This window comes from Kogia breviceps, chromosome 7 (assembly GCF_026419965.1).
Source record: "Kogia breviceps isolate mKogBre1 chromosome 7, mKogBre1 haplotype 1, whole genome shotgun sequence".
Lineage (NCBI taxonomy): Eukaryota > Metazoa > Chordata > Mammalia > Artiodactyla > Physeteridae > Kogia > Kogia breviceps.
This window is the reverse complement of record NC_081316.1, coordinates 35,450,287-35,473,066: the sequence shown is the minus strand read 5'-3', so window position 1 is coordinate 35,473,066 and position 22,780 is coordinate 35,450,287. Positions and strand designations below refer to the sequence as shown.

At 38.3% G+C, this 22,780-nt stretch overlaps 1 protein-coding gene across 2 annotated transcripts in view; it reads left to right on the top strand.

Moving 5' to 3' along the window:
- The window catches only part of NELL1 (neural EGFL like 1), an 866,603-nt gene that overhangs the window by 639,631 nt on the left and 204,192 nt on the right, over positions 1-22,780 (top strand). For both annotated transcript variants that reach the window (XM_059070155.2, XM_059070156.2), the window contains exon 15: positions 10,202-10,297. In XM_059070155.2, the coding sequence (XP_058926138.1) occupies positions 10,202-10,297 (96 nt within the window). The remainder of the gene's footprint in view (positions 1-10,201; positions 10,298-22,780) is intronic.

The following is a 22,780-nucleotide window of genomic DNA, read 5'->3' as shown; positions in this document are numbered from 1 at the left end:
TGTTCTTTTTCTTTCAATTTTGTCACGAGGGAAATAAAGTTCATTGATATTTCTAGATCAGCCCCAGGTCACACAGCTAGAAAATGGCAGATGTGAGATCACCCATGGTGCCCATTTCTGAAAGTCTCTCAACCGAAAACCTAGGTGTCTGTCTGTGTTAGGTATTACAGAGTGTGGGTGCAGAGAACAGTGTTTGCTGCAGGTTCTGATTGCTAAGGTAATTCTTTTTCATTCCTCTATTCTTTTTATGCTTTCATCCTTCTCTCTTCCCTTATTTCTACCTTCTCGCCTTCCCTCCCCACATTCTAAATCCCCAAACTAGTTTTCTCCCATTGGGTAAAGTTGGCATCACTTCTTTGATACCTGATGCTGTTTTAGAATCCCAGAGCCTGGAATCCTTTGTCTCTGCTTCCTAATTAACTTTCTCTTGAGCAAGGCAGCTACTTCTCTCCTCTCAGTTTTCCCATTTACAGAATGAAGGTACCATTACATATTACCATTCAAGATTCTTATGAAGCACTTTCGAAAACAAAAGCATAGAGCTCTTTACCAATCTGGGAAACTGTTCAAGTTCCAAGATGGAGGTGGGAAATGGAAGAGCTCTCTTGAGAACCTGGGTCCACCCGAATTACCCAGCTTCTGTCACTGCAGCTGGGATCCATATCTCACTCAAGATTTAACGTCTAATTCCATGTGGTTATGTAAAAATCACATAGTGATTTTTCCTGGGAGAGCTTGCTGGAATTTATTTCTTAAAATCTCTAGACTGTGACCTCCAGGGGTAATAGATGTGTTGGGCTCCAGTATGGCAGTGCAGTAGGGAACCTTCTGACCCTCACACCCCAGGCTTTCTCCTCAGCTGCTTTTCACAGCTAGCACTTGCAAGCTCCTGTTTCCTAATGCTCCAGGAAATGCTGAACACCAAATTTTGAATTGCTTTCAGAGTTTTGGTTGCAAAGATGTAATTTGACTGTTGCCTTAGTTTGTACATTGTAGGGAGTTACGAACTTACGTCCTGAATTTTGCTTTTGGAAATTTGAACACCATCTCTCATTCTATTCCTCTTCTTGGGTTTTTGTCCTAATCCCCTTCATCATTTTCTTTGTTATTGACTCCAGTGCTCAACAAGCTCTCAAACTCTGCCATCGATTTGTGTGCCAGTTAGGGAAGGTAGGCTGCAGAGAGTTTTGATATTTGGAAGGAAATGCTGTACTATATTAAATAACCTGGAGAGAACGAGATTGACAGATTTAAAAAGAACTAACATTTACTGAGGACTTACAATGTGTGGACATTATGTCAAGTACTTTACCTGTACTATCTTACTTAAGCCCGGTAATATCAGTATGATGTAGGTTCTCTTAGTGACCTAGTTATACAGGTAAGGAGTAAGAATATAAGTTCATTTGTATCTCTTTGTTTTTCTTTAAATACAAAGCAAAAGTAGAACTTACAGACATAGAGAACAAATTTATGTTACCAAAGGGGAAATGGGGGGGGGATAAATTAAGGATTGGGGATTAACATATACACATTACTATATATAAAATAGATGAGCAGCAAGGACCTACTGTGTAGCACAGAAAACTACATTCAATATATTGTAATGACCTATAAGGGGAAAGAATGTGAAAAAGAATATATATATATATGTATATACATGTATATGTATATAGCTGAATCATTTTACACCTGAAACTAACACAACATTGTAAATCAACTATACTTCAATAAAAAAATAAAAATTAGAAGTTTGATGCTCAAGGAGATGAAGGAACTTTCCAAAAATAATCACAATGGTAATCATTTTGCAATATATAAACCTATCAAACCAGCATGTTGTACACTTTAAACATATGTCAATTATATCTCAGTAAAGCTAGGAAAAGAAATCAACCAGCTAATAAGGGCTGGAACCATGACTGGAACCTAGGTCTCTCTTTCCAGAGTCATGCTCTTAACCGCTCACTGAGCCATAGGTGGTTCTGAAGACTTACCGAGGCACCCCGGTTGTTTGGGTGATGTGTCAGTGATTGACCCCACCCCCCAGGGGCACATGGTTGGGGCTGAATATCCCACATTCCCGAGTTCTTAGTAATTTCCTGTTGAATTGCTCTCCCTTTTATATGATTCTTGCAGTTCTACATTTCAGAGCGTTTAAAATCATAAAAATGAATTCATATTCAACATTTTGATTCTGCCTCCCTAAGAAAGAGACCACTCTTGTTCTGAATGAAAGTGAATTGGGGAAAAATAAGATAATATTGGCAGTCCTAAATCCTTCATAAGACCAGTGGGTATCTGGTGAGACAGGCCGAGCAGAAGTGGCCTGTCTGTGAAGTAGCACAAATTCTCCGTTCATAAAATCCCAGCGAATCCCCCCCACTCCTCCCTCACATCCCCTCTTCCAGGCATCTGAAGCCTCTTTTAGTTCTACCCAGTTGTGCGCCATGCCTCTATACCTTTGCAGACACCGTTCCTTCCTCCTGACTTTAACACCCTTGGCCCCAAGCTGCCTGATGGTTTATTATTTATTTTTCTGATTCAGCTGAGGCAGCAGCTCTTCTTTGGAGCCATTCTTGACCTTCCAGGCAGAAACAACCCTTTCCTTCTTTCTACCTCCTTTTGGTTTTGTGTATTGCTAGGATCTGTAAAGCATTATGTGCTCCTCACAATCTGCTCCTTAGGGCCTTTGCACTTGTGGCATCCTCTGCTTGCAGCACTCTTCTGCCTGATAACTGCATGGCTCACTCTTTCTCCTCTTTGGGTCTTTTCTCAAATGCCACTGTCTTAGTGCCTTCCCTGATTACCCTGTTCAATTACAACCTTCCCCACTGGCATACTTCATATCCCCCTGGTCTGCTCTATTTTTGGCCATAACACATCATCATCTAATTTGCGATGTCACTGACATGTTTATTTTGTTATTCTGTATCTTCCCCCTAGAATATAAACCCATATGCTGACATGTTTTTATCTGTCTGTCTGAGCCCTGTTTCTCAGAAAAATCCTTGGTACCGAGAGTACTCAATAAGTATTTATTAATTACTAAATTAAGGACTGTCTTCTCTCAACTTTCATCATACTGACATTTTGAGCTGGATAATTCTTTGTTGTGAGACTGCCCTGTGCATGTAGGATGTTTAGCAGTATCCCTGATTTCTACCCACCAGTAACATTCCTCCAGCTGTAACAACTAAAAATGTCTCCAGACATTTCCAAATATCCCCTGGGGGGGATATTGCCCTCAGGGAGAATCCTTGTGTTAGAATCCCAGATCCTGGAAAACAGGCATCATATCTTTTTAGAGTATCTGGTGTCAAGAACACAGTAGATGACTGATAAATTTGTAAAGCTGGAATGATCTGACTTGATCAAATGTTTATCTCAAATTTCACGATATAGTTAGTTTGTACACAAGACTGTCTTCTCAAACTTTTTATTTTCTCTATATAATTAAATTACTCTACCAAGAAGTATGGGTTCAGTATCACCAGAGTTCAGGATGATATAGAGGAAGGCAGAGTTGCAATAAACATGACCATGGCCCTTAAGAATCTCATAGTCCAGTTATAGAAACACATATATAGCACCCCCCAAATGCAGAGGGATGCATTATCTCTCCATTCAAGCTATGCCACTCCTGTCTAGTTCATCTTCTGTAACAGATTTTCTTTAAAGGCCTAGTGAGCAAATATTTCAACTTTGCAGGCCATGTGATCTCAGTTGTAACTACATCCATAGAAAATAACACTTGTAGACATTTTCTTATCTTTTCAATCTTTCTAGAGCTGAAATCAATATCTCAATGTGAAGATTTCAAGGTTAATCTAAAAGTGACTGTATGCCCACATCCTATCCCAAAATGCTATGGACTAGAAAAATGTGGCTATCACCAAGAATGTATGAAACAAGTACATGGTTGAAACTGCAGTTTTAGTGGATTGGGAAAGCAAGTCATTGATTCATAACTGCATTTACAAATTACGTACAACAGAATATAATACAATACCATATATGGAAGGCAGTACAATACAGTATAATGCAAGGCAATATGATAGAAAATATCAGAATGCATTACACATACTAAGAGTACATTTTATATTTCTGGGTGTCTATGTGTGTACGTATGGGGTTTCTGATGTAAAACTTATTTCTAACTAGTGTAATAAAAAAGATCAGCAAAGCACTGTTTTAAACCAACTAGAATAATGGATAGAAAAATGGAAAAGTCTACATGCAGATACCCAGGCGAGACACTATTGTACCTTAAGGTAAGTAACAAATCTGGAAGTGGATGAGAGATGGCATGATGGAGAGGATGGGTCACAGATTGTAAAACGCTCCTGCTTCCCCACGTGGCTTACTGTGTTCTGTTCTAATGTTGTCTCTAACCTTGATGTGAGTTACCAACACCTGTTCGTTTTCTTCATTTATTTGTTACCTTTCTGCAGAACAAAACCGTGACCTGAACTGTCTCTTTTCCTGTGCTTCTCCACCTGGCAAAAATCCCATTCCTTCTTCCAGGCCCAGCTCAAATGCCAGCTCTGATGCAAAGCTTTGCGCAGGTGCACCAGGCACAGTTAATCACGTTCTTCTCCACGTTCTCTCAGTACCTTATTCATACTGCTACAGGGGCATAGATCACATTTGAACGTGCTTGGTTTTATACGTGCCATTCTCTGCTACTCGATTGTGAGCTTCTTGGGCATGGAGACAATTTTCATGTCTCCTTTTAGACTTCTCAGCACTCAGCACATTTTCTACACATAGTAGGTGGCTAATCCCTAAATGGAGACTGCTTAGTGATGTTGTTAGGATTCTGATCTTGAAACCCAGCATGCCACTTAGAAGTGGTGCGACCTTTGATAACTTACCTTACTTCTCTAAGCTAGCTTTCTCATCTGAAAAGGAGAATAGCGTGAGAAATGCACAGCATTGCTGTAAAGGTGAAATGGAATATCAGGTCTATAAGGTACTTAATGGGTCTTCAATAAATGGAATTTACTGTCACTGTTGTTGTCAGTATTATTAATACTGTTGAAAAGAAGAGTGCAAAAGGCTAGCAGAGCTGCAGATACAAACACAAATAGTAAGTGATAGGAGTGAAGGTGATTTAGGGGCCAATAATTAAATATTAAGTTACGCAGTATATTGTGTGCTTGAGGCCAGAATGATATGAAAAGTGAGAGTTGCAGACATCTGGATGTTTGGTTTTATATATCAGAATAGCTATCTGATGGTTTTCACTCTTACCTTCATATTTTACACTCTGGGAGGATGCAAAAAAGGGATTAAAATAACCTAATTTTACTCATGGAGGTACCCCATAGACTTAATTGGGTAAAGTCGGAGTGGAGTTTCTTACCTGCAATGCTACGGATGTTTTGGGCCAGATAATTTTTTTGCTATGCAAGATTGTCTGTGCATTGTAGGATATTTAGCAACATCCCTGTCCTCTACCCACCAAATGCCAGTAGCACACTGACCCTACCTGCCATCGTGTAACAACCAAAATGTTTGAGGGGAATCTTTGATAAATATTATGTTCTGAACAAGGTGAGGAATAAACCAAAAAGCAGACATGGTGGAGGGGGGTGATCTCACCTTATTATTGACAGAGCTGGATTGGAGAACATGAGTTTAAGTCTGTAAGTCAAGCTGGTTTGCTAAGAATAAACACAGAATAAGACCAACTTACCCACTGAATCCCAGGGAGAAAGGCATCATCAGGGAAGTAAGGAAAATTGATACCCTTTGAAGGCATCTCACTCCCAAGAGAGAAGCAAGGTAGGCATGGAGTTTTACTGAGCATGACCAGATGTTAAATATTTTCTCACCCCTTTGGAATTTAGGTGCATATAATCAAATTAATTATAATCTTTGGTTTATGACACCTTGTAACCATTGGTCCATGGTGGCCAGCTTTTATTTATTTTGGTATCTTGATAGTTATTTTTAATAATGAAATTCACACCTACTAACTCACCATCCAAAATAAAACTAGAAATGTAAATATTACTCACTCCTAATGATAGTTTTTCTCAGCCCATTCTCCTGTTTCTTCCACCCAAGGAATACCATCCTGATATATATTGTTTCCAAATTTACCAATAGAATAAATCTCTCTACCTCCCCAGGGATAGAATGAGCAAAGCTGGCAAAGAGAGGGCAGAAATGAGCTTAAGGAAAATGCTTTCTCAAGGAAACCAGGAGGGAGGGAAAAGGGTTTACTTCTACCAGATGGTGTTGATATGTTTCCTTATTTTTTCAGAATACAGGGTATCCCTAGGAACTAAATATATGCCAGTTTTACTTTAAGAGGATCTTACCAAGTGTTTAGAACTTGGAGGGCTATTACTTTTTTTATTAGTGTAAAACAATTTTTGTCAAATTGAGCACATGGTGATAATACTGGGCGTCCACAAACCTGACATCTGCAAACCCACTTTCTCATTCTGTTCCCCTTAAAGTCCAAGTTTTGTTTCACATGCTAAGAATTTTTTAAATATAAAAAGTCGTCTTTCTTTGGATAAACTCCCTCAGTTTTGAATTTTTAAATTTATTTTATTGCACAGTAGGAAGAGTACTTTCAAAAATAGAATCATACCATTTTAGAGTTGATCTGATCCAATGTCTCCCCCAGGGTAGCAGTTAATAACAAATGACATTATAATGACAGATTCAAGTTTGTAATCTCATTGAATAGCTGCGGTCTACAAGCCATACTTTGGAATCTAGAAAGTGGTCGACAAAGGAGTGACACACCCATGATGCCTGAGTTCTTCTGAGTTTGCAAAAGAGCTATGATTCCAAGTCCCATGGCAAACCACATGATACTGCTGGGGTCACCAAGTCAAGGAAAGAGTAACAATTAGCCCTTACTAAAGAATAAGTGCCATAACATAGGGATCTTTTCACTGCTGCATCTCCAGAATCTAGATGAGGAACTGGTGCATTATAGTACTGGTATTTGGAAAAGCAAAGGCCTGGTGGTAAGTGAAGACAGTCACATCCAGTTCTTAAGCTTATTCTACTTGCAGTGCCCTGTGCTGGGTGGTTTATGTTGGTAGTTTAATTTAACCTCCACAGCATGGTGTTTTCATTATTATCATTATTGCTTTGCTCTTGAGAAAACTGAGGTCCAGAGGAGTGAAATTATTTGCTTAGGTCACACAGCTAATAAATACAGAGCAAGGATTTGGACCATGTGGTTTCTACCATCCTGTCTTCTCATAAGCTGGAAAGAAGTATAGTAGGTGACCTGGCTTCTTGTTTTGGTTATGCCATCAACTAAGTAATGCTGTGCAAATTATAAGTCCTTTGAGTACCAGAAGAAACGCTAGGTTCATAGTTGATCCAGAAGGGCCTATCCAGATATAAATAATCTGTGTACAATTTTTAGACTAGGATACGATAGTGTGTTTTGATGTTTTATGAGGTTTCAAAGAACTCGCACTGATCTTGATTTCTCCAGAGTAGCTTAAGTTTTGGATGACATGCTCCTTTTTAATTTGCTTTTGTTTTTTTTGAAATTTTTGGCATATTACCTAAGGTTCAAGTAGGCAGTGAATTTCTTCTTTATTCCAGATAAGTTCCAATAAAAGCAGTATGTTCAATTGGGTGAAATGTGACTAACAATGGACAAAAATGGAGTTTAGGTAATAGGTGCATGAACTTGCACAACTCCCTACACCCCTTCTTCAATGCAATGTGTGCAATTTGGGAGATATTTTTTTTTTTCCAATTTGTAGTCAGTTCCCTTAGCCCTTATGGGACCATTCACAAAGGGAATAAACCTGCCTATGTGAATAACAGATTGCAGGTGAATCTGTACTGTATCTTATAAAGAGGAGGTAAGACTTTGAAGCCAAAGAAGTCTTTGTTTGAATCTTGGCTCTGTTGCTTATCATCTGTGCAGCTTACAGGAGGCACTTGATTTCTGAGTCCCCATTTCACCGTTTTTATTTGGAAACAGTAACACCTATCTGATATTTGATGATAAGGGCTACAAGTACTCTTGAGAAACTAAATCAGGCACAAAGAACAAGGGTTGCCTTAAACCCATCTTGGTGAAGCAGAACACCTTATAGGATGGGTTTATGTTGTCTGCATGTTAGACAATTTGTACAAGTTTCACAGTCATAACCAATTAATTTTATTTACGAAATACTTAACACTATGTGCCAAACACTATTTTAAGTCCCTTACAAATATTGACTCATTTTATCCTTATGGCACCCTATTTATTCTATCTGCACATTTTTAGAACATCACAAACATATGCTTTCTTCACAAAATCTATTATCATTTCTAAGAGGTGAGTAAATCAAGAGCACACATGTATTATAAAACAACACCAAGTCTCCTAACCATGTCTGCTGATGTGTGTGCGCGCGCATGCGTGCACACATGTGTACACAGATCTGGATCAAGTGCTGTTTGCACCACAAAGAAACCCAGACTGAACTTCCTGCTTCCAAGCCCCTGCCTTCTTTGGGTGCTACTTGAAACTTTTCTTTATCAGATTTCCATCTGTCATTTTTAGCTTGCAAAAAATTTTTCTTGTTCTGTTGTTAACTTTGATGCAGAGCTCTACTCTAAATATCTTACTTGAAATGTTTGTCACCAGAGCCCACAATGTGTGATTTGGGGGGCAAGAGATTTCATATACATTTGCATACATATATGTATATGCATTTGATTTCTGATGAACATACCAAGGCAGATATTATCTAAACCTTTTTTTTCTTAGTCTCAGTGTACTGAGATGCTGGAAATAGGAAATGGTATTTGAATACCAAGATACACAGTGTATACCCTCTGGCAGAAACAGAGGAGCTCACAATTAATTGCTAAACTACAGAATGTTAAATCATCCAAGGGACATCAAATGATGTGGAAAATGACAGTATTGTGAGAAGTTCTATTTACTTGAACTAGCATTCAACTATCAAAAGACATAATGGAGCTTTTTAAAGTTAGACCCGTATTATTTATGTGATGATGGCAAAACATAACCATGACATTTTTCCAGGGTGACATTTTCCAACTGGAATTAAAAATCAAAACATTTGTTCACCGAGCTCTCATGTGAATAAAAGAAATTCTGTGTTAACAAGTTACAGTCATCTTCATTAATGAGAAATTTCGCAGGTTAAGAACACAAAATTATTGGTTATCCAGCAGGGTTTGATAATAACTTATTCAGATGGAAGTATTACACAGTTGTGAGAACAAGTGTTTTCCTGTCAGAACAACCTGCAGAATATAGACTAATCCATTCAGCAAATATTTTTTGAGCATCTACTGTGGCCTCAGATTCTGAGACTATGGTGCCACGAGGAGCAAAAATAATCATAGTATTTGCCTTGATAGGTCTTGCAGTCCAGTGGATGGAAGACGAGATGGTAATCAATTATGCATAAATAAACATTTATATTTAAAAATGCAAAGGAAAGGGGCATGGAAATATGCTCTGCTAGTGTGTAATAAGAGGAACTAATCTAAGGCCAGCAGGGTAGTGCTGAGATGGCCTTAGGATGACTTTGCAATGTTTATCAAAAAGCTTTATCAAGTCTATACCCCTTGAAATAGGATTTTTACATTGAGGCACTTTCCCTAAAGGAATAATTTGAGATGTGTTAAGCATGTTTTCTATAAGGACAAGGCATTGTTTTTATTATAGAAATGTTGGAAACATCTTAAATATTCAAAAGTAAGCACTTAGTTAAATTTATTATGTCCTTAAAAATTGTTTTGATTACCTAAAATATTTTTTTAATGTAGAAATGTTTTTATTATAATAAAAAAACTTAGTAAGGAAGAGTATTTACAAAACAGTGAGTATTTTAAATGCCTTTGCCTTTATCCTAACCTTGTCCTTTCTAGTTCCTCAATTGATTCTTTGATTTCAAATATATCAATAATCATACTAATAGCAACTGTAATAGCTCTTCTTACTAGCTACCATTTAACACTGAATACTTTATATCCATTATTTCAATTGATCTGATGTAAACCAGTGAAATAGGTATTATTTCATTTATTTCTTTTTGTATACTGTGACTTTTAAATATGTCAACATAGATATGTATTCCCTGTGCAACAATGAAAGAATTGTTTCAATGCCCATGCTATTTACCATGAATTTCCTTACTGCCATTTTATCTAAGAGAAATCCCTTATCTTTTTGTGACAGCATTCTGCGAAGAGGGCTGCAGATATGGTGGAACATGTGTGGCTCCTAACAAATGTGTCTGTCCTTCTGGATTCACAGGAAGCCACTGCGAGAAAGGTAACCTCGTCTGGTGTGTGTGTGTGTGTGTGTGTGTGTGTGTGTGTGTGTGTGTGTGTGTGTGTGTGTGTGTGTGTTGGGGTTGGAGAGAGAGAGACTAGGCTTCAGAGAGAATGGAGGCTCTTTCTCTGGAGCTATAGTACTGCGGGTTGACTTAATACCTTATGTCTTGATGGTGGATGTGGCTCTTCTAAAGTTGGGTACCTTTTGATTCCTGTGTAATAGGCATCCTCCTTCTGAAAATAGAGCTTCATTTGCCCTCCCTCCAATGTGTCTAATTTAGTAAGGTCAAGTCTTTTCTCTGCCTCCGTTTGCAGTGTGCATTTTTAGTGCTAATTAGAGATAAAGCCTGACAAACTGACCTGCTCCACATAATCCTCTATTGGGTAGCGTCACAGGCAACCACTGGAGTTATAACGATCTGCTGCATCCACGGAATCTAAATTAGAACCACGTGCTCCTTGTGTAAAAGCACATTAAATAACCCCAGCAGCAGGTTTATTGGTGTGCTTGGGATTTTATTATAATATTGGTTTATTAGGAACATTATCTTTCATGGACCTGATAATATAAGCCAATGAGTATTGGTAAGATTCTATTATGTACAGCTTTCTATTTGCAGAAAATGTAGTGTTTACACTGGGCACTATTTGGTGAAATCTAGCTCTTTTATTAATTGGAGAAGTTCTCCTACCTGTGTGTAAATGAAATTGACGTTCAGTGCCAAAGTGGCAGTGTATGTATCAGTGCAAACAAGAGGTTTATGCCATGTAAAATTGAGTATTTCATTGTATTTTCCCATGAGTTTCATTAGGTTAAAAATCACTGTATTATGTGTTTCTGAGTCTGGAATGTCACACTTGACACTTCTCATAGTAGAGCATAGCAAACTGGAAATATGATGCTATATAGTCCTTATCCCTATTATTAGATGAGGGGGAGTATGTTTTCATCTAATGCCAAAGATCTAAGCAAAGCTCTTGCTTCCTTGCCTTCATGTTAAAGGTTTCTGAATTTAAATAATACATGTTTTGTTTTTATTTATTTATTTTTTTTTGCGGTACGCGGGCCTCCCACTGTTGTGGCCTCCCCCGTTGCGCAACACTGGCTCCGGACGCGTGGGCTCAGCGGCCACGGCTCACGGGCCCAGCCGCTCCGCGGCATGTGGGATCTTCCCTGACCGGGGCACGAACCCGTGTCCCCTGCATCGGCAGGCGGACTCCCAACCACTGCGCCACCAGGGAAGCCCAACTAATAAATTTTTGTAATGAGCCTGCTTATTATACCCCAACTTGTTTGACATATTACATTTCACTGCCTGTGTATTTATAAGGCAGCTTGATCCTTTTAAGAACATGTCAAAATTTAACTACATAAATTATTCAACAAGGAAATCAACAATGAGCATCATTGTTTCCATATTTTGTGATGTTATCAACAAATCAGATCACATTTATTAAATAATAATTACTTGGTTTGTCTTTAGAAAAAGACATATAAAGAGCCAAGTTCTGCCTCTGAGCAGCATGAGAGAACTATCGCATGGAACTGAAGGATTCTTGTCAAAAACAAAGTAACTTAGCACACATAACCATATTGCAGTACATTTGATTTTAATTAGGTTTTCTAAAATGAAAACAAAAATATCTAAAGGTTTCTCATTATTTCCTCCAAAACTGCTATGTTTCCCTAAAATTAGAATACAGGTATTAATGGAGACAGAGTGGTGATGATGATAATGCTGATGATGAGGGATTCTAACATTACTAATGATATACCATTTATCATGTACTAATTATGCACGAGACCTTTTAAATGATTATTTTAATATTAAGAACAAACAAAAGAGATAGATATTATTACACTCATTTTATAGATGGCAGACTAAAGCTTGGGTAGATTAAGTAACTTCTGCAGTGCTACAGAGCCAGTATTAGAACTGAGAATAAAACTCAACTTGTATTCCACAAACTACATTTTAACCCCTTGCATGTGTTTCAAAGGGATAACGATGACCTTCCTGTAAAATCTGGGCTCCTGGTGAATTAGAATATCTGGGGGAGGGTTCATGAGCCTGCACTTTCACCCAGCACCTCGGGTTGCTTGTTATAAACCAGTCATTTTAATATTGTCATAGTGATATTTAACCGGAGCATCTACTGTAAAGTTCTTATTCTTTTTGCATCATAAAGAACTGGAGGAGAGCATTGATCTTAGACCAGCACCTGAGTCAGTGGCAGCCCAGGAAGAATCAGTTATGGTTTCTGATGGCTTGCTGATTTGACCTCTCTCCTTTGCTCTGCTCAGTAAGTGGCTGATTGAATCGGTGCTTACATTCTGGTCCATAATGTAGAACAGAAAAAAGTGAGATAAAGGAGAAAATCAAGACCAGAGGCAAAAGTAAGACAGACATTGGCAGGTCATTGGTTCCTAGATAAATATTAAAGTTGAGATTGAGAATTACTTACTCTTGAAAACTTATACAGTTGCTATAAGGTAAAAAAAAAAAAAAAAAATAGAATAAAATAAGGTTTCTCTGTATGTGATGTTGTCCTCCGTTTGTAGCAAAACCATTCCATTTAATATTGGCCAATATTCTAATTCTGTGAGATTTTTTTATAGATAGTGTAAAGTACATGTTTTTCCAATCTCTTGTGTGCAAGGGATCTAGGTGAATTATAGGACGAACATGAAAAACCTGTTTCATATCTTTTCAGAATTATTTTATCATGCTCACTGTTAGCAATAAACATTAAATAATTCCGCTCGACATTGAATAGTGATGCTAGATGCCTTGAGATACAAGGTGCAAAGGAGAAATACAAATGCATTGTGAATGTCTAATGGCATAGTTACATTAAATGTTTTATTTGGTTTGTTTTAATTTTAGGGCTAATTAAATGCTCCCATTTGAGCTATATAGAATCCACTTACATTTAGTTTTAAAAATGTTTCTTTTGCCCCCGCCCCCCGTTACTGGTTTTATTCATTGCTTGTGATAGCCTTTCAGAATTCAAGTATATACAGCTAAATCACTGAAAAAGAAAATGCCTATCTGAAATATAAAGAAGTTGAACATTCCTACTCAAGTTTGTTGTGTAACACAGAGATGAGCAACTCTGCATTTATTTTATATTGATAAGATTTTAGTAAATGTACACTTTTCATAACCCCACTCAAGATAAGCAAACATTTTACCTCCCTTGGTTTCTGGACAACATATTATGTTGGCTCTTCTCTTACCCTTTGTTGCTTCTCTGTGCCCTTAGCTTTGATTTGGTTTCACATCTAACATGGAGATGTGTAAAGAGAGAGATGAGTGAAGAGCCAGTAAGAAGAGTAGTTGTGTTACTCTTAGGATAGAAAAGGTCCGCCAGTGAAATCTCTTTGTAATTCTAGAGAGCTAAAAGGATATCATGCCACACTGACGTAAAGGAGCCCAATACAAAACAAAATGAAACAATACGAATTGTCCTAGAGACTTTTCAAATATAAAATCAAAGAGTTACACTAAATCCAGAGATATGTTACTTACCATAAAATAGCATAGTATCATCCTCTAAGAAGTGAATGTTTTCTACTTAGCATTAAGCAAATTTACAAGCAACAAGTAGAGATTAAATATAAGTTAGCAAGCTTGTCTAATGAAGAGTTTCTTAACCTTGACACTATTGACATTTTGGACAGATAATTCTTTGTTGCAGAGGGCTGTCCTGTGCACTGTAGGATGTTTAGCAGCATTTTAAGCAGGGCTTTTAAAATTTATCTATCTGTCTAATAGTATTAAAATATAAATATATAATATTTATATAAATATTTATATTTCTAAATATAAATATAAGCATGTTTTTGGAGACAGAAAATCATTTTTAAAGCATCTCTTCAGGAGTTCTAGAAGTACTTTGGGTTTACTGTAATTAGAAAATTCTTTTTTTGTTCAAGTATAGTTGACTTAACAATATTATATTAGCTTCAGGTGTGCAACCTAGTAGTTTGACATATTTATAGACTATACTCCATGCAAAGTTATTATAAAATATTGACTATATTCCCTGTGCTGTACGTTATGTTTTTGTAACTTATTTATTTTACATCTAGTGGTTTGTACCTCTAAATCCCCTTCACCTATCTTGCCCCTCCCCCCAGCCCTCTTCCCTTGGGGAACCACTAGTTTGTTCTCTGTACCTGTGAGTCTGTTTCTATTTCTGGGTAATCAATAAATAGCAAAAAAGTTGAACAGCATTGTCCATTCACAGTATAATTTCTAGTTATTTTTTTTCTATTTTGCTTATCTGAAATTTCTAATTTTTCTACAATAAATATAAATTTTATTTGTAATAAGAAATGATTTTTTAAAAGCTTAACATAAAGAGAATTTAAAATTCATGAAAAGAACTTCATTTTTCTCAGTGACTGGGGGCCTTTTAACTTTTCCTAAAGGGAAACGACTTTTTGCAGAATAATTTATTCTATTCTTTTCCCTGTGCTTCAGGGCATATTGTCCATCCACCAAGTAAAAAGAATGGTCAGAAGGAAGAACTTGTCTGTCTATTTTTCCAAATTTTAAATCTTGCCCCAATATTTATTTATGTATTTATTTTTTTTGCTGTACGTGGGCCTCTCACTGTTGTGGCCTCTCCCGTTGCGGAGCACAGACTCCGGATGCGCAGGCTCAGCGGCCATGGCTCACGGGCCCAGCCGCTCCGCGGCATGTGGGATCTTCCCAGACCGGGGCACAAACCCGTGTCCCCTGAATCGGCAGGCGGACTCCCAACCACTGTGCCACCAGGGAAGCCCTAAATCTTGCCCCAGTTTTGATGGACCTCTACCAGTGTTCTTTTTGCTACTGCTCTGCGTTATGGAGAAAATTTTTGGAAGAGTCTTTACAAGGGTGGATAGTGGCTCCATTATCTAAATGGAGAAGAGGATATTTCCTTGCCAGCTATAACAGGACTCTGGGGAGGGCATTCGGGAGGACAATTAGTGCAAATTCACAGCAGTTAGGAGAGTTATTTAACTTTTCTTAGCATGAGCTTTCTCAGGTTTTCTGACACATGGTGCATGCTCAGTAAATGGCAGCTTCTATTATTAATGTTGCTGCTATTGTTGTGTAGCTAACAGGTGCCCAGGAGAGAGTAAGCAGGATTTTTGCGACATCATACTAAAGGGAAGTACTAGGAGTTGAAGTTTCTCCGAGTTGCCCATCCAGTTGACCCCACCAAAAAAGGAGAGATGCAGATACTCTTAAAAATTTCATTAAAGTCAGATGAGTATAAATTTGTTTGAGGAACTATTCCTTGCACTGGTTCTTTCCAGAAATAGAGCATGGCAGAGGAGAGGTATTGCACTGGAGGATGGGAGGAGCCCAAACCCACCAGCACTGAGATCATTCATTCATGTTTAAAGCAGCTCAGCCTTGGGTTCAGCAGCTGAACCTGTAGTACCTCGTTCCCCTCCTCTTCTCAATTCCACCCACTCAACTTTATTTTTTCAGCCATGATGGAGAAACTGAGCTAAAGACCTGACACACTTCTTCCTGGCTCCAAAATAGAGTTGTCAACTGAACTCTCAGATCTCTTTGGAGCAATTTCAAAACCCTGTCCATGGTCCTGCCAGGCTCACCATTTTGCCAGGTTTCAGACATATGGAAAAATACCATTTTTCATTCTCATCTCCTTGGTACAGAGCAAGTTTTCAAGTCATTTCAATATAATTGTAGGGAGCTGTGCCTTCTGTTCGCAAACAGTGATTTGGACTATAAAGATGCAGCCTGGGGTAGTGTAAAGACTTCTAGATGGAAGGACTGAGGCCTGTGTTCTGCTACTAGATCTGCCATGAATTATTTAGCCTCTGTGAAGTGAAACTTGCATCAGCCCACTACCCATGGATTATGAGTCCCAACCTTTTGCGTTTGTTGTTTCTTGTGAGGCAGCTAGTCCCACCCTAGGGAACATATATGAGGATGTGTATAAGTGTTACTCAGCCAGTCAGTAGTGGAGTTGTGGTTCTAACCCATGCATGACTGAATCCAAATTTTACACACTTTCCAATAACCTGTTGCCTCTTGATCATATTACCTGTTTTCAAGGGCAGTTAAATCTAACAGATTATATGCAAGGCTAAATAAATTATGTTCTTCTGTGAGTAATAAACCATACTCTCTTACTTGATGATGGGCATTGATTTATATATTCCTTTCAATATCTTTGTTGCACCTAAGGTGAGAAGAGAATAAACAAAACAGGAGTAAGAACACACCCTCTGACGTCATTCTAGGTCAGTCGCAGTTGAGTTCCGCTATTTACCAGAATCTATGAGATTAGATCAGATATACATAATGTTTCTAAGCTTCAGTTCGCCACTAAAAAAGGGATATCAATGTTACTTATTGCATATTATTATTGTGAGGTTATATGAAATAGTCTGTTTAAGACATTTGTAGAGTGCCTGGCATATGGTCCACTCATCAGCCTGCCACAGTCTGAGAAGTCTGCAGTGAGGAGATGTGGACACTTTCTCTTTTCCTCTTTCAGTATTGTATTTTAAAATTCATAGGTGTCAGGAATCTTATCCTGGGTGCGATAATTTTATGGGAAAGAGAATAAGTTCTCACATAACCAGTACAGTGGGATTCTAGTGTTGAGACCCTCTGGATGAGTGATGCGCTGTTGCTGGTTCTTCCTTTGTGAGGTGTTTTGGTAAGGGCCTTTGATCACGAATTACTTCCAAACGAAGTTCCGTTGACATGACGATCCTTTTATCTTCTGTAGCTCTGAGTTCGTGAAAGGCCACTTCTCTGTTGTGGCTCCTTTGCCCTGCAAGATTAACATAAGATTAGGGTGACGCTCTGATGCTCTTTTGTAGGATTCCAATAAAGCAGACACTTTTCCCCTCCTTCAGGCCAAGCGCAGCCCTCTTTTAACGTAGTCTTTTTCTTCTTTCCCTCTGCTATGTGACCGAGGCAGTGCCAGACCCAGTCATTAACCTTTAGGCTCTTAGGGCACAAGTCAAATATAATTTGCTTTGTCCCTAACCATCCAGGGGACATTTCTAGATATGCTTGAAGACTGTCACCCTGGGATGAGTTTAGAGAGGATGTTCTTCCCCCTCTTTCCTGCAAAAAGAAAAGAAAGGATGACCTGGAACTGGAAGCATGCCAAATCTCTCTCTCTAACCAAGTTCTCACTTTTGGCCTCATCACCATCCCTTACTAAATTTCTGGGTCTTTGTTTAAAGAGCTGGAAAGTGGTTAATGGTTAATGTACGCACAGCTGATTTTTGAAAGTGTTATAAAGGTAGTCTAGCATACAGCTTTGGAGCATAACATCATTATGTATCAGAACTCTAACATAGGAAAAGTCCAGTTTTAATATCCTATTATGTTTGAATTCAACAAATATTTGGTAAATGAATAAATGAATGAGTATACACAAGCACCCTAAATTTCACATGGTCCAGTCCTTTCATTTTATAGATCACAAGTTGTAATGGCTCCAGTTGAAATCTAATTTAAAAGACACCGAAGTAAAAATATATTATATTGGGGATGGAAGAGAGAAAGGCCATTAACAAGAATGCCATTAATAAGAATAGTATAGTATAGAAATTTTGTGTATTTCCAGTAGCTTTGTCAGCATGCTTTCCAGGAAGCAAAGTAAAGGGCACCAATCTTTTTAATAGATTGGCATTCCTCATCAAATACATGAAAGCTATTAAGGATTACCTAGTCTAGTTAGTAATGCAGAAAATAATTCCTGACTATTTAGATGACAAGCGGTTCTTTCTCCCCACCAGGCAAGCTCATACTATTGAACTGTGAAAGTCAGGAGTTTGGTTCATAGGCTCATTTTTAATCCTCTGCCCTGGGGAATACAAACACCCTTGTAACTTGAAGCACAATGGCTGAACAGAAAGGAAATCCAGGCTTCTGTAAAAATATGACTGACTGGAGCCCAGAAATTACAAATTTTCCCTAGTAACTAGTATCCAAGAATTCTTTCTATCCAAGTATATTTAATGCACTGTAGATCATGTGGAAAAAGCCTAATTGAAGCCAATAGCTTGGCCGAAAAAGAATGTAAACTCTTGCGATTTGCATCACTCTCTCCTAATAGGATCCACTGATTAGAAAAGGTAGTTGCCTGAAGATGTTCGCTTGGGTCCAAAATATGATGAATCAAATAGCAATATCTATGCATTCATTTTGGTGGTGGTTGAAAAGATAAGAAGTTTCAGGCTTGGTGGGCTAACGTGGTTTTAAAGCATTCTCCAGTTTAATAGGGACCTTGAAGTTATCTATGGGAGGCAACAATTTTAGCCAAGAAGATTTAGTCCATAAGGGGAGATTCTGGAAGATTATTTTATTAATCTTGCTAGAAAACCTTTCAGTACCTCCTCAGTGCTTACAAGATAAAGTCCATCTTCCATAGCGTGATATCTAAAGACCTCCCTGATTGGACCTCTGCCTTCCTCTCCAGCTTTGTCTCCTCCTTCTCCTCCACATACATCTTAAATCCCAGCCCATTCTAAACTACTCTGGTCACTGAGATGCACCTTATTTTTTCAAATCTCGGAGCTTTTGCCTGTAATGTTCTCTCTGCCTGTAACACACATAGAGGCTTACATGTTGATCACCAATATCTGATATTAATTAAAATACAAGTGTACCTCGGAGATACTGCAGGTTCAGTTCCAGACCACTGCAATGAAGTGATTATCACAATAAAGCAAGTCACAGAAATTTTTTGGTTTTTTTGCATATAGAAGTTATGTTTACACTATACTGTAGTCTTTTAAGTATGCAGTAGCATTATGTCTCAAAAAAACACTGTACATACCTTAATTAAAAAATACTTATGACTCAAAAATGCTATCATCCGAGCCTTCAGTGAGTTGTAGTAGTAACATCAAAAATCACTGCATTAGCACATTATAAATCAACTATACTTCAATTAAAAAAATTTAAAGGAAAAAAAATCACTGATCACAGATCACTGTAACAAATGTAACAGTAATGAAACAGTTTGAAGTATTGTGAGAATTACCAAAATGTGGCACACTGACAGGAAGTGAGCAAATGCTGTTGGAAGAAATGTCCCGATAGACTTGCTTGACACAAGGTTGCCACAAACTCTCAGTTTGTAAAGAACACAATGTCTGCCAAGCACAATAAAGCAAAGCACGATATAACAAGGTGTGCCTATAATGGAAAAGATTGGTTACTGAGGGTCTCTAATTATCCAGAATCCTCATGATCTGCCCCCTCTCAAAATATTCCTCCCACCGTCTTCCCCATTCCAGTTGATGATGAAATCTACCCTTTCCCATTCTCTGGATCAAGACCTTGAAATTGTCCTTGACTTCCTTCTTTTGCACAGCACATCCAAATCCTTGCTCTGCCTTTAAGTTATATTTGGAACCCAAACATTGTATAATCTCCACCACTACCACTCCTGGGCATGACATCATCTTTAATCTAGATTATGGCCAAAGCCTCCTAACTCATCTCCCATCCACTGTTGTACAACTATCATCTCTTTTTAGCATGGTAGTCAAGGGGACATTGCTAAAAAATAGGTTAGATGCAGACACTTCTCTGCTCCAAACCCTCCATGGCTCTCCATTTTCACTCAATAAAAGTCAACGTCATTACAGTGGTCAACAAGGCTCTTCATGCTCTGAGCCCCACTCCCTATTCCTTCTCTGCCCCACTGTTCACTGTGCTCCCCCCTCACCTGAACACCTTGTTTTCCAGTCATGTTTTCCTTACTGTTTGGTTGCTCGGAATGTTCTTCCCCCAGATATTTTCATGGTCAGCTCCCTCATGTCATTTAGGTTTCTGCTCAAGTGTTACCTCCCTCAGGAAGACCTTCACCCCTAACTAAAATAACATATCTCTTCCTGCTTGTCACTCTTTTATGGTCATCAGAGCCCATATCACTCTCTGATATGATAATGCTGTTTTGTCTGGTCCAACTGCCCAGCCAGAATATAACCTCCATGAGGGCAAGAGTTTTTTTTATCTTATTGTCACTGTGTTTCCAAGGACCAGGGCAACACCTGGCACACAGCAGCTGCCCCAAACATTTGTTGAATAAATAGATTCTTTAATAAGAATCTCTTTAAGTTTTTGTGTTAGTCTCCAAAGCCACAGTACTGTCATCATGACATATCTTGGGAAGAATGAGAAAATTATTGTTGTCAATCACACACTTTCATCCCTGGTATTTTTAGATCATATGTAATCAGAATTATCCTTGATGTTTCCTTCTCCCTCACATTCCCATTCGATCAGTCACCACAATCTATTTTTTCTCCATCCTACTGCCTAGTCTAAACCACAGTCATTTGGGTTTTGCTTGGAATGATAGCAAAAGGCAAATCTCCAGGTCCCAAGTCCTGCTCTTTCCTCACACAAAAAACTGTTCTTTCTGCTGAATTGCAGCCAACATATTCCCTATAAAATGCAAATGCAATCAAATCATTTTCCTGCTAAAAAACCTGAAATGGTTTCCAGTGCCCTTAGTGTAAACTCCAACCTGGACTCTCTCTGAATCCCTTCCCCATTTCAAGTTATAATCAATAACTTGAATTTTTCCCAAACTGAACTTTTTTACATTTTCTCAAAGCAATGATCTTCTTTTCTTTTTTTTAAACATCTTTATTGGAGTATAATTGTTTTACAATGGTGTGTTCGTTTCTGCTTTATAACAAAGTGAATCAGCTATACATATACATATATCCCCATATCTCTTCCCTCTTGTGTCTCCCTCCCTCCCTCCCTATCCCACCCCTCTAGGTGGTCACAAAGCACCGAGCTGATCTCCCTGTGCTGTGCAGCCAAAGCAATGATCTTCTTACTGCAGGTCTCCTCCCAGGGTATTTGCTCTACCTGGAACTCTTTGCTTCTCTTTCCCCACCTTCTTCCTCCCACCATATCCAGCCCCCATCTTCCCTTGTCATCTTACTTAGATTTTAACTTAAGCTTTTCTTCAGAAATATTTTTCAGACTTCCTAGTTAATGGTAAGTCCCTTCCTGTGTGCTCTGTATCAACTTGGTTTTCCCTTTCATAAAATGGATTACATTTAATAGCATGTTTACTTATTTTCTCTCCCCTTTCTTCCTACCACCCATCCCTGTAGCATAGCCAGCATATATGTTTAACTTCTCTTGCCCCACGCAAAAAAAACCTATAAAACATTAACTTGATTCAGCAACTATTAACCCACAGTGTCTCCAAACCAAAATGGCCTATGTCCTAACCACTTTTCTTCCATCCCTTTCCTGGTCCTATTCTTCCCACTTCAAGGTGTTAATGATAAAGAATATAAATTAGATCATATGGGATCTGTATAACGTGTTTCTGGATGAAAGAAGCATTAGCATCTATGAAGAAAACATTAATAGACATAAACTAGATGGTTCATTTCAGGGGGAGAAGCAAGTCCTTCCTTCCTCCCATAGACAAGCCCCAGCCTGTCTTAACATACCCGTGACCCAGGTAAGCCAGCCCAGATATGGCACCTCCCTGGTTCTTAAATTGGCACGTAGTCCTGTTTGGATTGGACCACTTGATTAGAAAAGTCAAAGAACTGCGAACTGCACTTTTAAGCACTTTTTGATTTACTGTCAGCAAATTATTTTAGCACTCTCTTTCAATAAAATGATCTCAAGTACCAAATAGAAAGCTTTAACTTTTCCAGCTACTTGGTCTCCAGTTATGTGGAAATACCACGGTCACTTATGCATTCCCCACTAACTCCATGGATTAACATTTTAGAGATGTTTACATTTTTTTCTCTACATATTTTTCTCAGTGTCTCTTGCAGTAGTTATACTTCTCCAATCTCTAAGATTTTAGTCAGAATGATGAAGGCACTATTCAACCTTCATAGCCATTATTTAATGCTTAGGCTAGACCTTAATTGAGGCTAGAACTTGTGCTGAGTGCTTGACATATATTATAGTATGTTATTTAACATACTATACTATAACCCAGAAGTCTGGCACTGATTAGCACCCTCCAAACCTGTATTGCTTGTCTAATTTCATTATATAATCCTGTACTGTTCCCACTTGCCATTTTTCAAGCATATAAGCGTATCTCAGGTTCTTTGCACCTGGTGTTTTTTCTTTCTGGAATGTTCTTTCTCCATATATCTCGGTGGCTCATTTCTTTACCTCCTTCAGGTCTCTACTCAACTGTCAGTCTCAGTGAGGCCTTTCCTACCACTTTATTAAAATTGTAACCCTAAATCTTGCCCCAATCAATATCACCTCCATTCTCTGATTTTTTTTCTTTGCACTTATCACCATTTATGACACTGAATATATCAATAATCTATCTTGCTTATTCTTTCTTCTCCCATGGGAAGGTTGACCACCATGGTGGCAGAGATTGTTGTCGGTGTTTGATGCTATAGCCCAGCTTTTAGTATAGTGCCTGGCACTTAGTACACATGCAAGAAATTGTGAATCATTGA